Here is an 18,748-nt window from a genome sequence, read left to right on the forward strand (position 1 = left end):
TAGCTGTTAGGGACAGATACCTTTTATATTAATTACATTTTTGTGCAACAAAAAGATGGAGGGATTTTTTTTTTACCCAATTCAAAATGAAAATTGTAGTATGATACGCAACAAAGTCCAAATACTGGGAATTAAGTGTTGCCAGACCTGCTGAAAATACATATAAAATGTTTTAATTAAAAGTATATTATGTCCCTGGCTGGTGTAGCTCAGTGGCTTGAATGCGGGCCTGGGAACCAAAGGATTGTGGTTTGATTCCCAGTCAGGGCACACGCCTGGGTTGCAGGCCAGTTCCCAGCAGGGGACCCACGAGAGGCAACCATACATTGATATTTCTCTCCCTCTATCCTTCCCTTCCCCTCTAAAGATAAATAAATAAAATTTTAAAAGTATATTATGTGTTTAAACAGTTTACGTTTAATTTTCAAGAAATTAAATAGCACATTCATTAACTCATTGTACGTCCACTGCTGATAGGGCTGCAATCAAGGGGACAGAAGGTATTCACTTTGTATATTAAAGAATCCAGGGATATTTCACGATATATACAAATACTAATCAGGCAGTACACCTGAAACTAATATAATGTTAATTGCCAATTGTACCTCAATTTAAGAAAAGAACTGAAGTGTGGAAAATAGAAGGCATGACTTGCTTTAGACTAAGGAGCGGACGCTGGAGGCTCCCAGACTCCTGTGTCGTTGACCTGTCCGTCTCAGCGTGTGATCTCACGATCACATGGACATTTCACCCCATAGGAAGAAGCACACTCCTGCCCTTTACAAACAAACAAAAAAGATGCTTCACTGGGATGTAATTCACATACCTCACGATTCGCCCGTTCAGAGTTTTCAGTGTATTCACAGGACTGTGCGGCCATCGCTCAGTCTAATGTGAGGACACTTTCATTCCTTCTACAAGAAGCTCCACCCCCACGAGCAGTCATTCTCCGCCCTCCGTCCTAGGCAACCTCAAATCTGCAGCCTATTCCTAGACAGAACTATTCTGGACATTTCAGGTCAGTGGAATCACACAACACGCAGTCTTCTGTGACCAGTGTCTTTTCTTCTTATTAATTTATGTTTTCAAAGTGTTTTCTTATATTGATTCTAGAGAGAGGGAAGAGGGGGGAGAAGAGGGAGAGCATCATTGGTCCATGGCCTCCTGCACAAGCCCGGACCCCCGACCCGGGCTCGGAGCTCACAACCCCGGGCATGTGCCCTGACTGGGAGTTGAACGCTCCAGCTTTCAGTTTGTGGGACGATGCCTAACCACCTGAGCCTCATCAGCCAGGGCTAGGACTTCAGCCAGGGCTACCTCTCACTTAATGTTTTCAGCCTTTATCCATGTCCTTTTTGCTGCTGAGTAATAGTCATTGTATGGAAATACCTACCACCCTCGCTCATCCACCAACTGATGGACAGCTGCGCCGTTTCCACAGTTTGGCTGCCATAAACAATGTTGCTATGAATGTTGTTGTGTGAACATGCTTCATTTCTCTGGAGTATATCCTTAGGAGTGGTGTTGCTGGGTCATATGCTAATTCCCATTTAATCTTTTGAAAAACTGCCGGTTTTCCCAAGTGCCTGCCCTACTTCACACTCCCACCAGCAGGGACATGTGATTTCTCCACATCCTCCCCAACACTCGGGACCGACGTCATCTGTCCTTTTGAGAAGAGCCATCCACCTGGAGTGGTAGCCTAAAGTTTTACATTTACCTAATGACATGAGTGTCTTCTCATGTCTCCATTTGGAGAAATATCTCAGAATCCTTTGCTCATTTCTAAGTTTGGTTGTTTGTCTTGTTATTGAGTTGGAAGAGCTATTTATATAGTCCAACACAAGTCCTTATGATTTGCAAATATTCCATTGTGTGGGTCATCTTTTCACTTAGTTGGTTGGCTTGCAGCCCAAAGGTTTTCATTATGCTGTACAGTCCGTTTGGGCTTGGGGGTGTCTCATCCGAAAAAGAATTACATAACTCACACTTGTGAAGCTTTGCTGCTGGTTTCTTCCAAGAGCTTTCTAGTTTTAGCCCTTACACTTAGGTCTGCGATACATTTTTCACTCGAGTTTCACGTGTGACGTAACCCCTTTCTTTTTAAGGACCTACCTGGGAAATTGTGTCCCTCAGACTGCCTTCATTCACTGGCCAGAATTTATGGGGCCACACCCCTGTTTTGTATGAGGCTGGAAAATATATATTGCGGGCATCCGATATCAAATTTAGCAGTTTACAAGCCTGTTCAGCCGTAATCTTAATCCAAACAAGTCGATTCTATTGCTTCATTTTTTCAAATACATTTACTTGCTGAGTTTCACCCACAAGGATTTGGCAGGAGAGTTGAGCTCCAACTGCCTCCGGTTCTCACCCGCTGGCGGACCACCCCCCGAGGGAAACAGTGCCCAGGGTCTTCTTCCCCCAGTGAGTCTGATCTCTAGGTATTTTCCCCTTTGGGGAAAAAGAAACTCACAGCTTCCCGGATTCTGGCCTTTCCCCAGCAGGCCCAGCCCCCCACCCCCTCGCTGCGCCCTCTCCACGAGGGATCCGCCCTCCCCGCGGGCAGATAGCCCCGGGGTCGCAGGCGCTACAGCTGTGCAGGATGGCGGCTTCCGCCGGAGGGACCCAGGCACCTACGGACCAGGTGCCAGTGCCCCAAGGGGAAGCACTCACCCTGGAACCCTGCTCGGTGAGCTCAAAAAAAGCGCGGTGCCACAGGGGAGCTGGGAGTAGCCTGAGGCGGGGAGTGCGGGCGCGGGGGACAGAGGGGCCCCAGGGGCCTCGAGGGAGTGGAATGGCAGCCCCTGACCTACCTTTCAGGGTCCTTCACCTGCACTGCCCCTAGTGGGTGGGGTTCGCCACTTGAGAGCCCAGAGGCTGAGGAGTCTCTGGAGCCCGGAAGAGAATAAATAGCGTGCGCAACTGAGTCCTAGGTGAGGGAGTCACTTGCTGGGTCCATTCAACTCGCCAGGCAGGACCAGGGCCTGTCTCTGGTGTCCTGATTCCCAGCCTAGGGCTCCCGCCGGCCCCCCTCCCCGCCCTCCCAGAGACATCGCACAGGTGTGCCTGCGGAGGCCGCCTTCCTGGCCCAGTCCCCACCGCCTCAAACCCCGGCCTTGTCCAGGCACCAGGCTCTCCTTCGGCAGATTGTCCCCAGAGATGTCCTTCCTGGCCACCGGGCCCCAGGGTGATGTTGGGGGACAGGTGGGAAACTAGGGGTGGTGGTGCTGGGACCCATGTCACAAGGGTGGGGGTGCTGGCGTTGGTGTCTGCTGAATGTAAAATCCGGCCGGGCTCCGAGGAGCGTTCATCGTCTGTGGCTTCACTGCGCCACCCACTCCACTTCCTACGGCCTCCGCTGCTCAGGCTCCTCGGAGCAAAGGACTGTGGCCCCTGAGAAACGGATTCCGCTGGAGAGGCTCCCTGAGGACTTGCATTTTCTGGGTTAGAAATTCAGGGCGAGAGGAATGGCAAGAGGGGAACCAACGTGGCCAACAAATTGCCGGCTTTCAATTCTCTTAACAACCCTATGAGGTTGTATTATCTCCACTTAACATGAGAAGAAACTGAGGCAGCCACGTCAAGTGACCTGGCCTGGGTCACACGGCTGGAAATGGCAGGTGCAGAATTTGAATCCGAGTGTGTCTAACGCTAAAACTTGTGCGTAGCCAGCTGTGAAGGGCGTCTGATAACAAGCACATAAAACTGTCAAGATTCCAAGATCATGTGTATCATAGACCTAGTTTCAGTTGGAATTTTTCACCCCCTATCATTCAAGTGCCTTCTATGTGCCAGAAACTTGCTAAGCACATTGAGGGGGTAAGAACCCCATTATGGGGGGTGGGCAGGAGAGCTATCCTGGTGGATTCTGCCTATTGTTAAAAGTTCTCTGGAAGCTGAAATAATGTTCACACAATGCCAGAAAAGGAGGCCACATCCTGCTTCATGTGTGGTTTTCTTCTGTGTGTAGGAAGAGTGTGCAAAGGATATGATAAACTCTTATCTGGGAAGACCTTCCCTTCAAAAGAGTCCCTCTGGGTGTCCTGCAAGATACCAAAGTGGGTGAAGCCATAGTCCCCACCACTCTCCCACCCGTCCCCTAGCAAAGAAGGGAAAGAAGTCCCAGCATCTTGCAGAGAAAGAGCACTTTACACAGTGTCTTCATGGCATTTGCTCCTTCAGCAAATACATCCTGAGTGTTACTATGTATCGAGCATTGTTCTAGGCACTGGGGACACAGGGTGGCGAATAAACAGGTCATGCTCTAGACGACGCGCCTCTGATGGAGAGAGGCAGGAGACAAGCAGGAGCTTCTCAGTCAGTAAGCACAACTGAAGAGAGACATGGGTGGCCAGGGAAGGCCACTCTAAGAATATGACACGCAGGCTTAAACGTGAATGACAAGGAGTCAGCTCTGCAAGGACCTGAAGAAAGGGCTTCTCAGACAGAAGGAACAGGAAGTGCAAAGGCCCTGAGGCAGCAGTACGCTTGGCCATTTTGAGGAATAGGAAGGGAGATCCCGTGATGGAGGGGAGCTATTTGAAGTGAGGCGGGAATGGGGGCAGACCGGGTGGGCTCTTGTAGGCTATATGGTGAGGACTTGGAGGGTTTTTTGTTTGGTTTTGATTTTTAGAAAGGGAAAAGAGAGGAGTAGGGAGAGAGAAACCCACTGATGTGCTGTTCTACTTATGCAGTTGTTGTTTGATGTTCATATGTGCCCGGACTGGGGATCAAACCTGCAACCTTGGTGCACTAGCACAGTGCTCTAACCAACTGAGCTACACAGCCAGGGCAGGACTTGGAGTTTTACTCAGAGTTTGTGGTCAACCTGTGGGAGGGTTTTAGGCAGAGAGGAGACACAACCTAGCTGTTAGGAAAAGATCACTTTGGCTGCTGGATGGAGAGTGGATAGTAGGGGCCGAGAGCAGGAGCAGGGGAGCCTCTAAGGAGACTCTCACAGATCAGACAGGGGGCTCAGGAAGGGGGAGGCAAGGGTGACTCCTGGGTCTATGGCCTGAGCTGCTGAGTGGACATTGGGGTCCCTTAATGCAATGGGACAAGAGGGTGAGGAGTCCATTGAAACAATGGAACAGGAATCAAGCTGTGTGTTTGACCATGTTAGTCAACCACATAGGGGTGTGAGGAGGCGGTCGCATATTTGAGTCCGGGGTCTGCTGGGTAGCTTAGGGCTTGGGACACACACACACACACACACACACACACACACACACACACACACACACTTGGGATCATAAACATTACTTCACTTCAGCGGTAGCCTGGTAAACAGTCTGGGGAGCAGGGGCTCTGATTGGTAATGTTTGCTGATTTCAGGGGTGTAAATACTCTCACTGTGGCTGGTTTCAGGCTGCTAGTTGTTCAACATCTGGCTGCAAACGTCCTGAACATCTAACGATCTGCTCCCAGTACCAGCACCTCATTTGCTCCTGGAAGCAGCTCTGTGCAGCCCTGGCCGGTGGGGCTCCATTGCTCGGGCATCAGCCCAGAAAGCACACGGTCCTTGGTTCCATTCTTCCCAGAGTGCTTACCAGAGGCGACCCATCAATGTGCCTTTCCCCTTCTCTAAAACCAAAAAATCTTAAAAAAAGAAAAACCAACCCTGTGAAGTTGGCCGGACTTTTCCATTCGAAGGCCTGGAGAGAGAAAGTGGCTTTATTCAAGGTCACACAGGGACCCGGTGGTGAAGATGGGGGCCTCCTGATCCCTAGTTCACTCAGGCTTGCTGACTCAGAAAACACTAAAGCAGGAAGTGCTGAGGGGGAAATATAGGGAAGAACTTCCCCCTGGAAAAGTTTAGAGGTCATGTTCTAGTATTTTTATCTTTTTTCTGTCTTACTTCCCTTTAAGATGATTTGGGGCAAATTAGGACGGAGAGGCTGCAGGAAAATCCCTGGAGACCGAGGGACTCAGGATGCTTCTGGAAGCCAGGGCTGTGTGTCTGTGAGGGCGGGGCTTACCTAGCTCCTCTGTCTCCCCCAGGACAGCAGAGCTGGTCGCCTCTCATTCTGCACGAAGGTGTGCTACGGCATTGGCGGGGTCCCCAACCAAGTGGCCTCCAGTGCCACAGCCTTTTACCTGCAGCTGTTCCTGCTAGATGTGGCACAGGTAAGTGTGGGCATCCGCCCAGGACCTCCTATTCCCATCTTCCGTGGCCCCTGGTCCTTCTACCCCCACCACCCTTCCCAGATAGCACTTTTGACCTAAGCTATGGAGGGCAACCCCCTCAAGGGTGTTCACTGCAGCCTGGTTGCAGTGGAAAACGGGAAACAATGTGAACACCCAACAACATGGAAGCATCTGGGTAATAGGTTGTGCCGTCTCCAGTTGGTCCATAAATGGACAATTATGTAGCCGTTTAAAGAATGTGGCGGATCTATAGCAGTTAATTTGGAGGGATTTCCGTGATGCCCTGCTCAGTGAGAAAAGTTAGTTTTAGAGAAGAGTATGTAAAATGATCCCGTGTTAGTAGAACAAAGACATGCCCCATACGCGTGTGTATGTGTGTATGAGTCAGTACATGATTAAAAATGAGCATGGAGAAAATGTACAGAAAATCGCTTTAGGCTGTTAATGTTGGCTGTACATGCGAGGCAATGGTAGAGAATAGAGGATACGCTAAAAAGAAATTTTAATGAGGTATTAATGACTTTTATATGACACTGATATGGTTGCATTTATATAAGGTCGTAAGTCACAAATGTAGATAAACGCATGAAAGGATGATCATCGAAATGCATCTGGAAGTTGTCTCAGGATGGTGGCATTTCAGATGAGCTTTGCTCAATATTTTTCTGTACTGCTTGAATGTTTTTATAGTGAGCGGATCATTTATGTAACCAGAAAATCAATAAAAACATTTTCACTATGAGACAGAAAGTCTAGACTGTCACCCTGGGTGCACCCTTCTTGCACTGGGCCACCTCAGATGGGGGTCCCTCATATCTTCTCCAAAGGGACCGGGCATGAGTAACAATGGCAGTGTGCCGATGTGTGGCCGTCAGCTCCCTCCGTTGCCCCTTCCTTCACTAGTGCAGATGTGCCCTGAGAGCCTTCAAGGTAGTGTGCTGGCCAGGAGGCCGGACAGACGTCCCACTGTGCCTCTGGCCCCAGCCAGCTCGCCAGCTCGCCATCCCGGTGCGTGGGCAGGCCTGGACAGCCGCTCCAAATCGGCCAGTCCTTGGCTCTCTCCTCCCCTGTCCGTCTCAGATCCCCGCCGCCCAGGTGTCACTTGTGCTGTTTGGAGGGAAGGTGTCCGGGGCAGCTGCTGACCCGGTGGCTGGGTTCCTCATCAACAGAAGCAGGAGGACAGGGTCTGGACGACTCATGCCCTGGTGAGCAGCCGCCGGTCCTTTGGGTCTGGCACCCGCCCACAGCCTGCGGTCACTGTTTGTCACGGCCCTGCTTCTTAGTGGAAAACCCTATGGACGGTTAGAGGACAAGAGAGCAGGTGATGGGACTGACAGTAGGTGACAGCACCAGACTGGGACAGACCGAGTCATGCAGTTCAGAGACATTCTTGGAGACGCGCCCTCACCATCTGGCTCAGGGCTGGACAAAACCCCCAAGACTCCCCGGCCTGGCCCAGAGACCTAAGTGTGGCCGCGGTGGGCCGGGCGCCCTGGGAAGTCTGGCAGAGTAGGCACAGCCCCTGTGCTCCGGGTCCTCGACACACAGAATGGCACCACCGAGCACCCAAGGGTCCTCGCCACAGCCCCGACCCCGGCTCCCTCCATGTCCCATTAGCCCTCTGTGTCCATGGCTCCCACCCGGAGTCTCGGTCCAGGGCTAGTCCAGGGCAGCGGGGTGGGGTTGCCCCAGGCCAGCCCTTTCATGTCCCCGCTCCTGGTGCAGTGGCCATTCTATCTCCGCTGTGTCCCCACAGGGTGCTGGGCTGCACGCCCTTCGTCGCCGTGGCGTACTTCTTCTCGTGGTTCCTGCCCCCCTTCACCAGCCTTCGAGGCCTTTGGTACATGACCTTCTACTGCCTGTTCCAGGCTCTGGCCACGGTAAGCAGGTGGCCCCCCTTCCTGGGCCTGGACCCCTGGGACCCAGTCGCTGGCCGGTGGCCACTCTGAAGTGTGTGTATCGGGGGTAGGTGTTCAGGAGGGTCCCATCGCTGGCACCTACTCGCCAGTGCCTGGCCCTTACCTTTAGCTCCTCCCACCCACTGGGCTCTGGGCTAGGTGCCCCCTCCTGCCCCTCGGCGCTTGACTCCTGGCTTGAGGGCATCTGTGGAAGCTGCCAGCCTGGCACAGGGTGGTCTGGGCTGAACTCCATCTAAACTCCGCCCCTCAGTTCTTACAGGTGCCCTACACAGCGCTCACCATGCTCCTGACCCCCAGCCCCAGGGAGCGGGACTCGGCCACCGCATACCGTGAGTGCCTGCGTGGGGTGGGAGTGGGGGGGTGCAGCTAGGGGCGGGGCGCGAGCTCAGTCACCTTAGCGCTCACTATGTCCCAGGGATAACCATGGAGATGGCGGGGACGCTGATGGGAGCCGCAGTCCACGGACTGATCGTGTCCGGCGCCCACAGTCCCCACCGGTGCGAGGACATGGACCTCGAGCTCCCGGACCCCGTTGCCGTCTCCCCCGGTGCAGTGAGTGCCCACGCGGACGCATCCCACTCTCCCTCTAGACCTACTTCTCCTCCGCCTGGTGCCTTGTAAACATAAACACACAGCCCCCCGGCAGGCCATCTGGAGGGAGGGGACGGACCCCAGAGAAGGGGCGGGGAAAGGCGGCAGGAGGTTTGGATGTCCTTGCAGAGCTCTGGGTAAAGCCCCTCGCATGACCCCTCCCATCTAGCCCTAAACGCCCCACCCCACCCCCAGGTGAAAGGAGAAGGGAAACGCGCAGCAACACGGGTACCCTCAAAGCGGGTCCCTCTTCACCCACTGGGGCATGCATCTACTTCAGCCATCAAGGTCATCTATTTTCCCCTTAGGCAAATGATGTCACCATCCCCGAGAACCCCGGAAGTCATCTTTGACTCCTTCCTTGCTCTCAGCCGTCCACTCCACCCTATTACGAGTCCTGTCCGTGTTTCAGGACGACACGCTTTCTCGTGCACTGCCTGTCCCGGCCTCGGCCTGCACGAGCCCCTCCCCTCCACTGTGTCTGGGTGAGGGTGGAACGGAGGGTGGCAGTGGCCTTGAGTGAGGGCCTGGAGTGCCCAGAGTGGGGAGTGGAAAGCTGAGAACCCACCCCTAAAGGTTCAACAAAGGTGCCTCTTCGAAATTCCATTGGCTTCACTTACAAAACACAAATTCGTAGATAAAACCGCGAATTTCAAGACAGCAATAGCAGAGCATTAACGCCCAAGAGCAGGGCCCTGGATGTGGGGCCCCTGCAGTTGCGCGGGACCCTCAGCCATGAGGCCCTGCCCACCTGCCTCTTTCCTCCCTCCCCAGAGGCGCCTCTATCTGGAAATGGGTGACTGTCACTCCCACGCATGTCTTTACAGCACAAGTGGCACCGTCTCTCTCTTATTTACATTTGTCTGGGCCATCATGGACACACAGTAACTTTCTGTTCCTGGATCTGTCTTCCTGACCTCAGGGTCCAGCGTATAGAAATCAGCAACAATGAACGTCTTTCTTTAAAAGATTGTATTTACTTATTTTTAATGAGAAGGGGAGGGAGAAAGAGGGAGGGAAGCATCACTATGTGGTTGCATCTCACACGCCCCCTACTGGGGACCTGGCCTGAAACCGAGGCATGTGCCCAACTGGAAATCTAACCGGCGACCCTTTGGTTCGCAGGTCAGCACTCAGTCCAGTGAGTCACACCAGCCAGGGCCGAATGTTTGTTTTAATAAATGAGACAGGGAGGCTAGAGGAGAGAGAGAACGCTGACCCTCAAACCCGTGGTGGCATGGATGTACACAGGAAGCACAGGAGGACCACCATGGGCGCTTGGCCCTCCTTCTGCTGGGCCGATTGGGAGGAGTGCCCAGCATTCTTAGACTTGGGCTGGGGGTCCCTCTGCTCCCACCAGGAGGTACACCTGCCCTGCCCCTGGGGGTCCTCACCCCCTTGGGTTGGAAACATCACCCCCACCCTAGTTCTGTCCTGTTCCACAGGCTTGTCTCTACTCCGTTGCAGCCGCTGCGGTTGCCGTGACTTACCCTGTGTGCATTGGTTTCCTCCACTTGGGGGTGAAGGAGCAACCAGGTACAGAGGTGCAGGCAGAATGAGGAAAGCAGAAAAGCTGGGGGCAGGGCTCCTTTGGGAATGGGTTTTGCTTTGGAACTCTGGCAAGCCAGTGTGGCCTTCCTGTGTTACAGACCCCTCCGCCACAGCCTCCAGCCAGGGCATGAGCTTCCTGGCTGGGCTGGGCCTCACCGTCCGGCACCCGCCCTACCTGAAGCTGGTGATCTCCTTCCTGTTCATCTCAGCAGCCGTTCAGGTACCTGTGGCCGGGCCGGTCCCCCAGGCTTGCCTCCAGCCTGCATGGGTTCAGGTTCAGCTTCTCATCCCCTGGTGGGGATGAGGCTTGAGTTAACCAGTGGCTGGCGTGTGGCTCAGAGAGCCTGGTGCTCTCTGAGGAGAGAGATCTAGACCGAGCTTGTGGGATCGAGGAAGGTCAGGGTCCAGACACCAGGTAAAAGAGTCTGGGGTGGTAAAGTCCACCCACTCTTAGTCCTGCAAGGGGAAGGGTGGACTAGGAAGGGTGTTTACACCTGTGTTGGGGATAAGCATCCTTTGTAGGGGGCGGGAACTGCATAATGGTGACAGCAATCAGAGTTCAAGGTCCCAAAAGGGGGGCCGGAATTGAGACCCAGGCCTTGCTTCTGACTTCTGAGGTCCAGCCAGTCCCTGTACACACCCACTTCCTGTCAACCTCCTCAGGTGGAGCAGAGCTACCTGGTCCTGTTCTGTACACACGCCTCCCGGCTGCATGACCACATCCAGAGCCTGGTGCTAACCATCCTGGTGAGAGGGCCTGGGGTGACAGAGCCAAGGTTACTCGGGAACCTGAGTTGGGGACACGTGTGGTCCTTGACACGACATGTGTGCCCAGAGTTCTGGTGGTCAACGTGCTGGACTCAGCTGTGGCCTTGGTCACCTGCATTCCAGCAGTGGGTGGAACTGGGGCCAGGTTCATAAAGTTCATGGCCTCTGGTACTAACCAGGGGTCAAAGTCGAGGTGGGGCATCCCACCTGAAAGCCAGGGCTTTGTGAATCTGGGCAGGGGCACTGGCAGCTCGGCTGGGCTGTGACGGTCCCGTCTGCTCCCAGGTCTCGGCTGTACTGAGCACCCCGCTGTGGGAGTGGGTTCTACAGCGATTTGGGAAGAGGACGTCGGCCTTCGGGATCTGTGTGAGTGGGGCAGGAAGCAAGGCTTGGAGGAGGGTAGCTGGAAGTTGACCTTGGGGCCTGAGCCCCCTGGGGGCCAGCAGGGCAGATCCGTAATCACTTGCGTCTTCAGTGCCCGGCACAGGACCGGGCACAGGGTTGTCAGTAAACACCGGTGAGTGTGTGCAGGAAGGAGCCAGGTGGGGAGGCGGAGCAGGCAGAGGGAGCAGCCAGTGTGCCTGTCTCCCCAGGTGATGGTGCCTTTTGCAATCCTGTTGGCTGTTGTGCCCACAGCCCCTGTGGCATACGTCGTGGCCTTCGTGTCTGGCGTGAGCATCGCGGTGTCCCTGCTGCTGCCCTGGTAGGCTGGGCGAGGGGCAGGAGATGCGGGAGCTTCACGTCCTTCCTCAGGGTCTGCCCTCCTGCATGTCGGCCTGTCCTCCCAGGTCCCCGGTGACCAGCCTGTGCTTGGGAGCCACTCTTCCACTCACAGGGGATGGAGGCCACAAGCTCCTCCATCCTGAGAGCCCTCCCAGAAGAGCACCAGACAGCAGGAATGGGGGGCAGCCAGTGGGTGGGGGTGGGGGGTGGAACAGACACACTGGCTCCCTGTGGGCCAGTTCTGGTCCTGGGCAGTGGGGCCTCAGGGACGACTCTGACTTGGTCTCTGTACCCAGAGAGTTTGCAGGTTGGTGGCTGCCAAGGGTTCCAAGGGATAACTCCGCAGCCCCTGCCCCCAGGTCCATGCTCCCAGACGTGGTGGACGACTTCCAGCTGCAGCACCAGCACGGCCCAGGCATGGAGACCATCTTCTACTCCTCCTACGTCTTCTTCACCAAGCTGTCAGGCGCTGGGGCCCTGGGCATCTCCACGCTCAGTCTGGAGTGAGTCCCAGAGTGGGGCCAAGGCACAAGACGGCCAAGTCCCCCACCCCAGCCAGCCAGGGGACTGGTCGGGGATCTGGGACCCCCTCCCCCAGAAGCCAGGCTTGGGAGGATGTGAGCTGGTTGCATATGGGCTGTTTCTCCAGGTTTGCAGGGTACGAGGCAGGAGCCTGCAAGCAGACAGAGCAGGTGGTGGTGACCCTCAAGGTCCTCATCGGCGCCGTGCCCACCTGCATGATCCTCACCGGTCTTTGCATCCTCATGGTCAGCCCCACTCCAAAGGTGCCACGCCAGGACACCTCCCGCCGGCTGAGCCTCCGGAGGTGGGCACCCCATGCACATGGGTACACACAGCAGGCCTACCCACGCCCCAGGAGGCACATGCGTGTGTGCCCACGTGAGGCCAACCAGTCCTGAGGTCTCATGGCATTATTTACACCACCAGACAGTCCTGCCTTTGGAAGCTCTTTCCTTGGCTTCGGTGACGCCATCTTCTGGACTCTCTTCTGCTACTCTGGTCGTCTTTGCTCAGTGCCCTTCCTTTGATGACCTGTGGGACGGTGGCAGGGGAGGGCGCCCATGTTCACCCCCATTCCCTTTGCTCTCCATAATCCCGGGCACCTACCTCATCTGTGTGCTTGACCTCGAGAACCTCTTGTGCCTGGTGACTCGCATAGTTGTCCCCTCCCAACCCCGCTTCCTTCAAGTTCCGGATCCACACAGCTGGCTCTCACTTGGACATTTCCACCTGGGGTCCCACAACCAGGGCAGGCGGTCGGAGTGGGCCCCTAATGGAATTCATCTCCTTGTCCCAACCAGCTCCACCATCCTCCAGCCTGGGGCCGGAACTAGGGGACTGGTCATCTTCCACTGCCCCCGGAGCCCCGCCCCAGGCTGCGCTGAGAGCTCCCTGAGCCTTGTCCTTCCTCCTTCCACGCCACCGCGTCCACTGCGGGGACGGTCTGCTCACTGGCTGGCTTTCCCAGCAGACAGTGGGGACCTGGAAGGCTGGAGTTGTGTTTACTCATTTTGTGTCCTCAGGGCCCGGCACAGAGCCCGAGGCCAAGCAGATATACCAGGCCCCGCAGACTTTCACGAGTCCACATTTTGCAGATGCTCGTGCACTAAACAAACATGAGCACATGTACACACAGAGGACCACACAGTGGGGGCCAAGGTGGCATCATCATCAGTCCCTCACTGCTCGGTGTGGCTGATCTCACACTCCAGCCAAGCAGCACTGACGTCATGCATCACACTCGGGGAGTGACACCAGGTGGAGGACGGCTTGGTGGGACTCCAGGAGACAGGCTCGCGGCCATATTCAGGGTGGAGGGGAGGAGCGGCTAGGAAGACAGGGAACAGCCACTGACCTCCCAGAGGGGTCTGTGGCGGGACAGACCCCACTGCCTCCTCATCCTCTGGCTTCCTTCCTACAGGAGGACCAGTTACAGCCTGGCGTGAAGCTCAAGACGTCCGTGAGCCAGACAAGTAGAAGCCAGCGTCCTCTGGGTTCGAGCCGCCCCTTTTTCTCAGCCATTTGTAACCCCTACTCCGCAGCCTACACAGGACCTCTTCCCTGGGACATGGGGTCTCCAGTGACCTCTCCAGAAGAGACTGGCCTGGATTCCACCTCTCATTTCTCGCCCATTGACCACAGACCACTTCAGATAAACCTGTGCCCCGACCACCCAGCTCCAGACCACGTCTGACCTGGAGGGCATCCCAATAGCAGCCTCCCTGAAGGAAGGAAGGCCCCGCCGGCCTGGCCTGCAGACCCCCGTTGGGAGTGCCTGATGCCACAACCTCTGGTTCCCCCGATGCTCCAGTGGACATGTGACAGGAGTGACAGACACCACATGAATGAGCAGAGTGGGGACAGATGGACATGCCGGGGATGTTCAGTTAGGAGAGACACAGGCACGCGGCGAGGCCAGCAGACCCCGGGGAGCAGCGATGGGGGCAGCGGTGGGGGTGAGCAGGCTGAGCGCCTCCCTGTGTTCAGATGGGTTGATGATGACACAGTCTCTAGAGGTGGGCAGACTGATATCGAGCCACCAAAGATGAATCATTTTTATAAACAGTTATTTTTGTGGAACTATATTTCTGAACTTTTATCTTATGAAAAGTATAGGAACCACAGCCTTCTAGACGCCATATCTTCAGGGAAGAAAGATCCATTGAGGTTTACATTTTTTTCAAAACAAAACATTTTTCTCAATCCTGGCTGGTGTGGCTCACTGGATTGAGTGCTGGCCTGTGGACCAAAAAGTTGCTGGTTCGATTCTCAGTCAGGGCACATGCCTGGGTTGCAGGCCAGGTCCCCACCTGGACTTGAGGGGGAGACAGCCAGTCAATGTTTCTCTTGCACATCAATGTTTCCCTCTTTTTCTCTCCCTCCACTCTCAAAATAAATAACATAGTAAAAAAACAAATTAAAGGATTTATCTTCTATTGAGTCTACAACACGTGACAGTGGCCAGCCCACGACCATCCTACCTGCTGGGAAACTCTCACCCCAAAGAGGGAAGGGGAGGGTGCCAGACGGCACTGAACCTGGCTGTGCCCCTGACCCCGCACTTCCTCCAACCGCAGGGAGATGTGGGAGAGGGTTCCTTCTCTCCTTTGGAAGAGACAGAAAGCTGAGACTGTAGCAGGCCTCGGTGGCTCCAGTGGGCTGGTGCTTACAGAGGGGTTGGGAACTTGTGAGGACCCTGACGTCCCAGCAACTCCTCATCCAGAAGTCAGGGCACCTAAAGGGGAGAGCAGGAGGCGCAGCCTTGCCCCTGAATGTCTTCCCAGCCCCCAGCCCTGTCCCCTCCATCGGGTCAGCTCTCCTGAGCCCGCCCAGGGCTGGGCTCTCTTCCACTTCCTCTTCGGGCCTCTGGCTGCCCCTTGGGTGTGAGACTCCCCCTAAGACTGCCAGAGCTCAGACCCACGCGCAGAAGGGACGTGGGCCTCAGAGCTTAAAGCCTCTGGCTTCCTGCACAAACGCTGTGGCACAAGAGGGAACTGACCGCACAGTGAGAGTGCAGAACGTGACCTGGCCTTTCCGACGCCTGACCTCCCGGGCCCTTGTGACACTGACACGGGTATCTGATCCTTGAGGTCACAGGGCACCAGAGAAAGAGCTGGGCTCAGCTTCTCTTCATTGTCCCTCTCCGCCCACCCCCTGCCGTGCATGGGCACACACACAGGCGGGCACACACACAGAGCAGTTTCTAACGCTGGGAAGTCACACTGGCCGTGTGGGGACAATACCTCGTAAGACAAGGCAGAGTCAGTTTCTACCACGTCAGGTTACGCGTGCTTTGGAAACCTGGGCAGTGCAGGTGGGATCAGAAGCTCGTGCCAAGCTTTATGTTGCCTGTATTCCCCGGGGGTGCGGTCTCAAGGAGCGGAGCTGTACAGTATGGACAGCAGCAGGGACCACCTCTGCGGCCAGGGGGTAGATCTCAGGGGTGGGGGCCACCTGGGCCGGCCAAAAGGTATCCTACTGAGCAGGGCAGCAAGAAGCTAGGAAAACTCCTTGGCAAGTGGAATAGAAAATCTGAGACTCAGAGCTGAACAAACTGGCTGAGCAATTTACAGCAAGGTGCGGATGATCCCCAGGGTGGAAGGAAGTGCCTGGCTGGGGGCAAAACCGAGAAAATAAGGACCTGGCCCCCAGGGTAACCTCTCCTCCCCTGGGCTTTTCTCCCTGGAGATAATATCTAGGCCTCAGTTGTGATTCAGCTCCAGGCCTAGAGAAGCAGCAAAACCAGGTGGGTGATACCAGATCCAACTGCCCTGCCTCCGACCAATCAGAGGAGGCCACGACCCTGAAAGGGCACACCTGGGAAACTGACGGATATTGTACTGAAGCCCTGCTTGAGACTTCCCCAAGGTTCCCACCTGCAAGAGACATATGAGAGATGAGAGATGAGAGATGGGGGGAGGGGGAGAGAGGGAGAAGCCTCAAGACAAAGGACCCAGCACACATGCTCTCCCTCTGGGGCACAGCCATTCCCTTCTCCCCCACTTCTGTCCCCTCAGGCACGCATCTCCTAAACTCTAAGGCAATGAGCAGCTGACACTCTATCCCAGGCTAATTCCCTGAACCTGTCCCCAGGGCCCCCTTTTCTCTGACTTCCGAGTGGGCTAAGGCAGCCCAGCCCAGGGTCTCCTGCAGCTTCCTCTATGCTAAGCCTTCCTTGTTTTACTGTCCCCAGCTTTAATAAATGTATCCTCGGAGTCACCTGGACTCATGTTGTCACATCTTTCCCACACCCTGCAGCTGGCCCCAGGCAGACCGGCTCAGGGCCAGGCCCCACCCGGTAACGCTGCCATTCCCCCCGCACAGCCACCCTACAAAGTGGGTGCTGTCAGTTCATTTTCAGGTGAGGACACAGGCTTGGACAACTTGGTCAGTTGGTGGCAGCAATGGTCTGGAACCTCAGTCAGCCTGACTCCAAAGCTTATGGAGGGGGCTGGTGCTTAAAACATTTGACATGCAACCGATGGCCGGCATCCCTGCCTGGCTCTGCTCCGACTCCTCTGTAACTCCCCCTGCTCTACTCTCGGGCCTTCGGTTCACTTGCCCATGTCCAGGCCCCTCTGCTGACACCCACCCTCAGAGCCTGTCCTCTGTTTTCAGAGGAAAGGATCTCTCCTTGGCACCAAGGCCAAACCCGAGGCCTATCACTGGCCAAGGGCAGGATCTCCCCTGGCCCCTTTTCCTTCTCCACCTACACGCAGGACAGCATGCCTTCCCCTTGATCAAGACACTCAACGGCCAGCACCCCCGCCTCCGACTGAGGTCCCATCCACAGAATTCCCCTACCGGGCCTCGAGGCCTCACAAGACTGGATGGCTGCTAAACCATCACCTCCTCAGAGAAGCCTGCCCTGCTTTCCTGTTGGCTCACAGCCACGCCCTTCCTCCTCCCCAGCACTCACTAAGCTCTACCAGCTTTGTTTGTACTCAGCAGGACCTCCCTCCACATACAGATATGTTTATCAGTGGCTTGTTTATTGCTTGACATACTCATTAAAATGCAAACTTCATGAGGGCAGGGACTTTGGTTTTTACTGCTATGTCCTCAGTGTCTAGAAGTAAATGTTCAATGTGAATTAACATTTGCTGAATGAACAAGTGTTTGCATTGCCCTCATTCTCAAACAAAACAGCCTTCCCTACTCTCTTAGCTTTCTCCTCTCCAAATAATCTACATTACTCTCCCCCTACCCGCCAGCCAACACCAGCCACCATAGCGTGGTCTCCTGGTCCTCACCTGCCATTCCCTCCTCACCCATCCCACCGTCTCCGCCTCCCCACTCGGGGGATGGTGCGGCCTGGCAGGGGAACTGCAGCCTCAGAGAAAGGGAGATGGCAGTTTGTATGTTGCTTTCATCTTTTACACATGTGATTAGTCAACTGAGTCAATAAATCTGAGCCTCCATTTCTTTTTTGAACAAATGGCTATACTGCCTACACCTCAGGATGGCTGTGGACTGAGATGATATGTGACCAAGAAAACCCTCTCTGACTGGTGCTCACTAACAGTGACCACTCCTTTTCAAAGGTCCTCTCTTGGCCTGCAGGCCCCGACTCTCCAGGCTCTCCCACTGACCATTCACTTCCTGTCTTTTCCTTTGTTGTTCTGCAGCGGCCTCAGGCTCCCCAGGGCCCTGGGGTCTCATTCACCATCACCACCTACACACCTCCCAATTTCTAGCCTGGAGCGATCTGTTGACCTTCAGACCCACTGAGCAGAGACCAAGTGCCCATCTGAGTGTCGTTCAGGCAGCATCCTGTGTGCACAGTGGACCTCACCACCACACCCCCACTCTTGGTCTGCCTCCTGCGTTTTTGGTCAATTGCATCAGCATCTATCCAGTCACTAAAACCCACACCATGGTCTTAGTTTTCTCTCTCTCTGTTCCCTCCACTGCGCATCCCCATATACACTGAATGTGGATTAAGCAACAGAAAGAAAGGGCTGCCGTGGGTAGGTTATTACCCAATGGTAGAAGCTATCTGACACTGGAAAGTTTAGAGCAGATATGAACGGGTGTGGCTCAAAACACACCGTGAGCTGAAACAGCTGCTCGCTGGGCAGCTGAGATGTGCACGTGTGTCTGTGTGTGACCATGGCCTCAGCTGGCTGGGCGCTGCCTTCTGTGTCTGCCGAGTGTCATTTAAGGACGAAACCAGTGCAAAGGCAACAGGGAATTCGTGTTAGGTTCTAATTGTTCCCTCATATAGTGACTGTATTGGAACAAATTTGTTTTTTTCAAAACAAGCATAGCAGAACGGAGTGTAGATGTGGGTGGGTGTAAATACACAGAAATCCTTCAAGGTCCCACAAATATTATAAATATTTTTTAAAATTCCTACAAAGAAAACTCCAGATCCAACAGGTTTTTACCAAGTTCCATCAAACTTTCAAACAAGGATCATTCCTATCTTATGCAAACTCTTCCAGGGAACAGAAAAAGTCAACTCAAAAAAAAAAAAAAAAAGAGAGAGAGAGAGAGAAAAGAAAAAGACACACTTTGCAACA

The 18,748-nt window shown here is 54.7% G+C and overlaps 1 protein-coding gene across 4 annotated transcripts; it reads left to right on the forward strand.

Annotated features, from left to right (window-relative positions):
• Positions 1-2,439: 2,439 nt before the first annotated feature.
• MFSD2B (MFSD2 lysolipid transporter B, sphingolipid) lies at positions 2,440-14,628 on the forward strand. Of its 4 annotated transcripts, XM_053666803.1 has the most exons (15): positions 2,440-2,692; positions 6,004-6,129; positions 7,231-7,355; positions 7,907-8,030; positions 8,320-8,398; positions 8,485-8,621; positions 8,856-8,948; positions 10,106-10,196; positions 10,310-10,431; positions 10,875-10,958; positions 11,265-11,345; positions 11,573-11,682; positions 12,062-12,205; positions 12,352-12,528; positions 13,645-14,628. In XM_053666803.1, exons 1-15 carry the CDS (start codon positions 2,606-2,608, stop codon positions 13,667-13,669), a joined length of 1,605 nt encoding a protein of 534 aa, XP_053522778.1. In that variant the 5' UTR covers positions 2,440-2,605; the 3' UTR covers positions 13,670-14,628. The 4 variants fall into 4 exon arrangements, with proteins under 4 accessions (XP_053522778.1, XP_053522780.1, XP_053522779.1 ...); XM_053666804.1 differs by lacking the exon at positions 8,856-8,948 and having other exon boundaries at positions 2,443-2,692; XM_053666806.1 differs by lacking the exons at positions 2,440-2,692; positions 7,231-7,355 and having other exon boundaries at positions 6,038-6,129.
• The last annotated feature ends 4,120 nt before the right edge of the window (positions 14,629-18,748 follow it).

This window comes from Artibeus jamaicensis, unplaced genomic scaffold, assembly GCF_021234435.1.
Source record: "Artibeus jamaicensis isolate MK-2021 breed Jamaican fruit bat unplaced genomic scaffold, CSHL_Jam_final contig_465, whole genome shotgun sequence".
Classification (NCBI taxonomy): domain Eukaryota; kingdom Metazoa; phylum Chordata; class Mammalia; order Chiroptera; family Phyllostomidae; genus Artibeus; species Artibeus jamaicensis.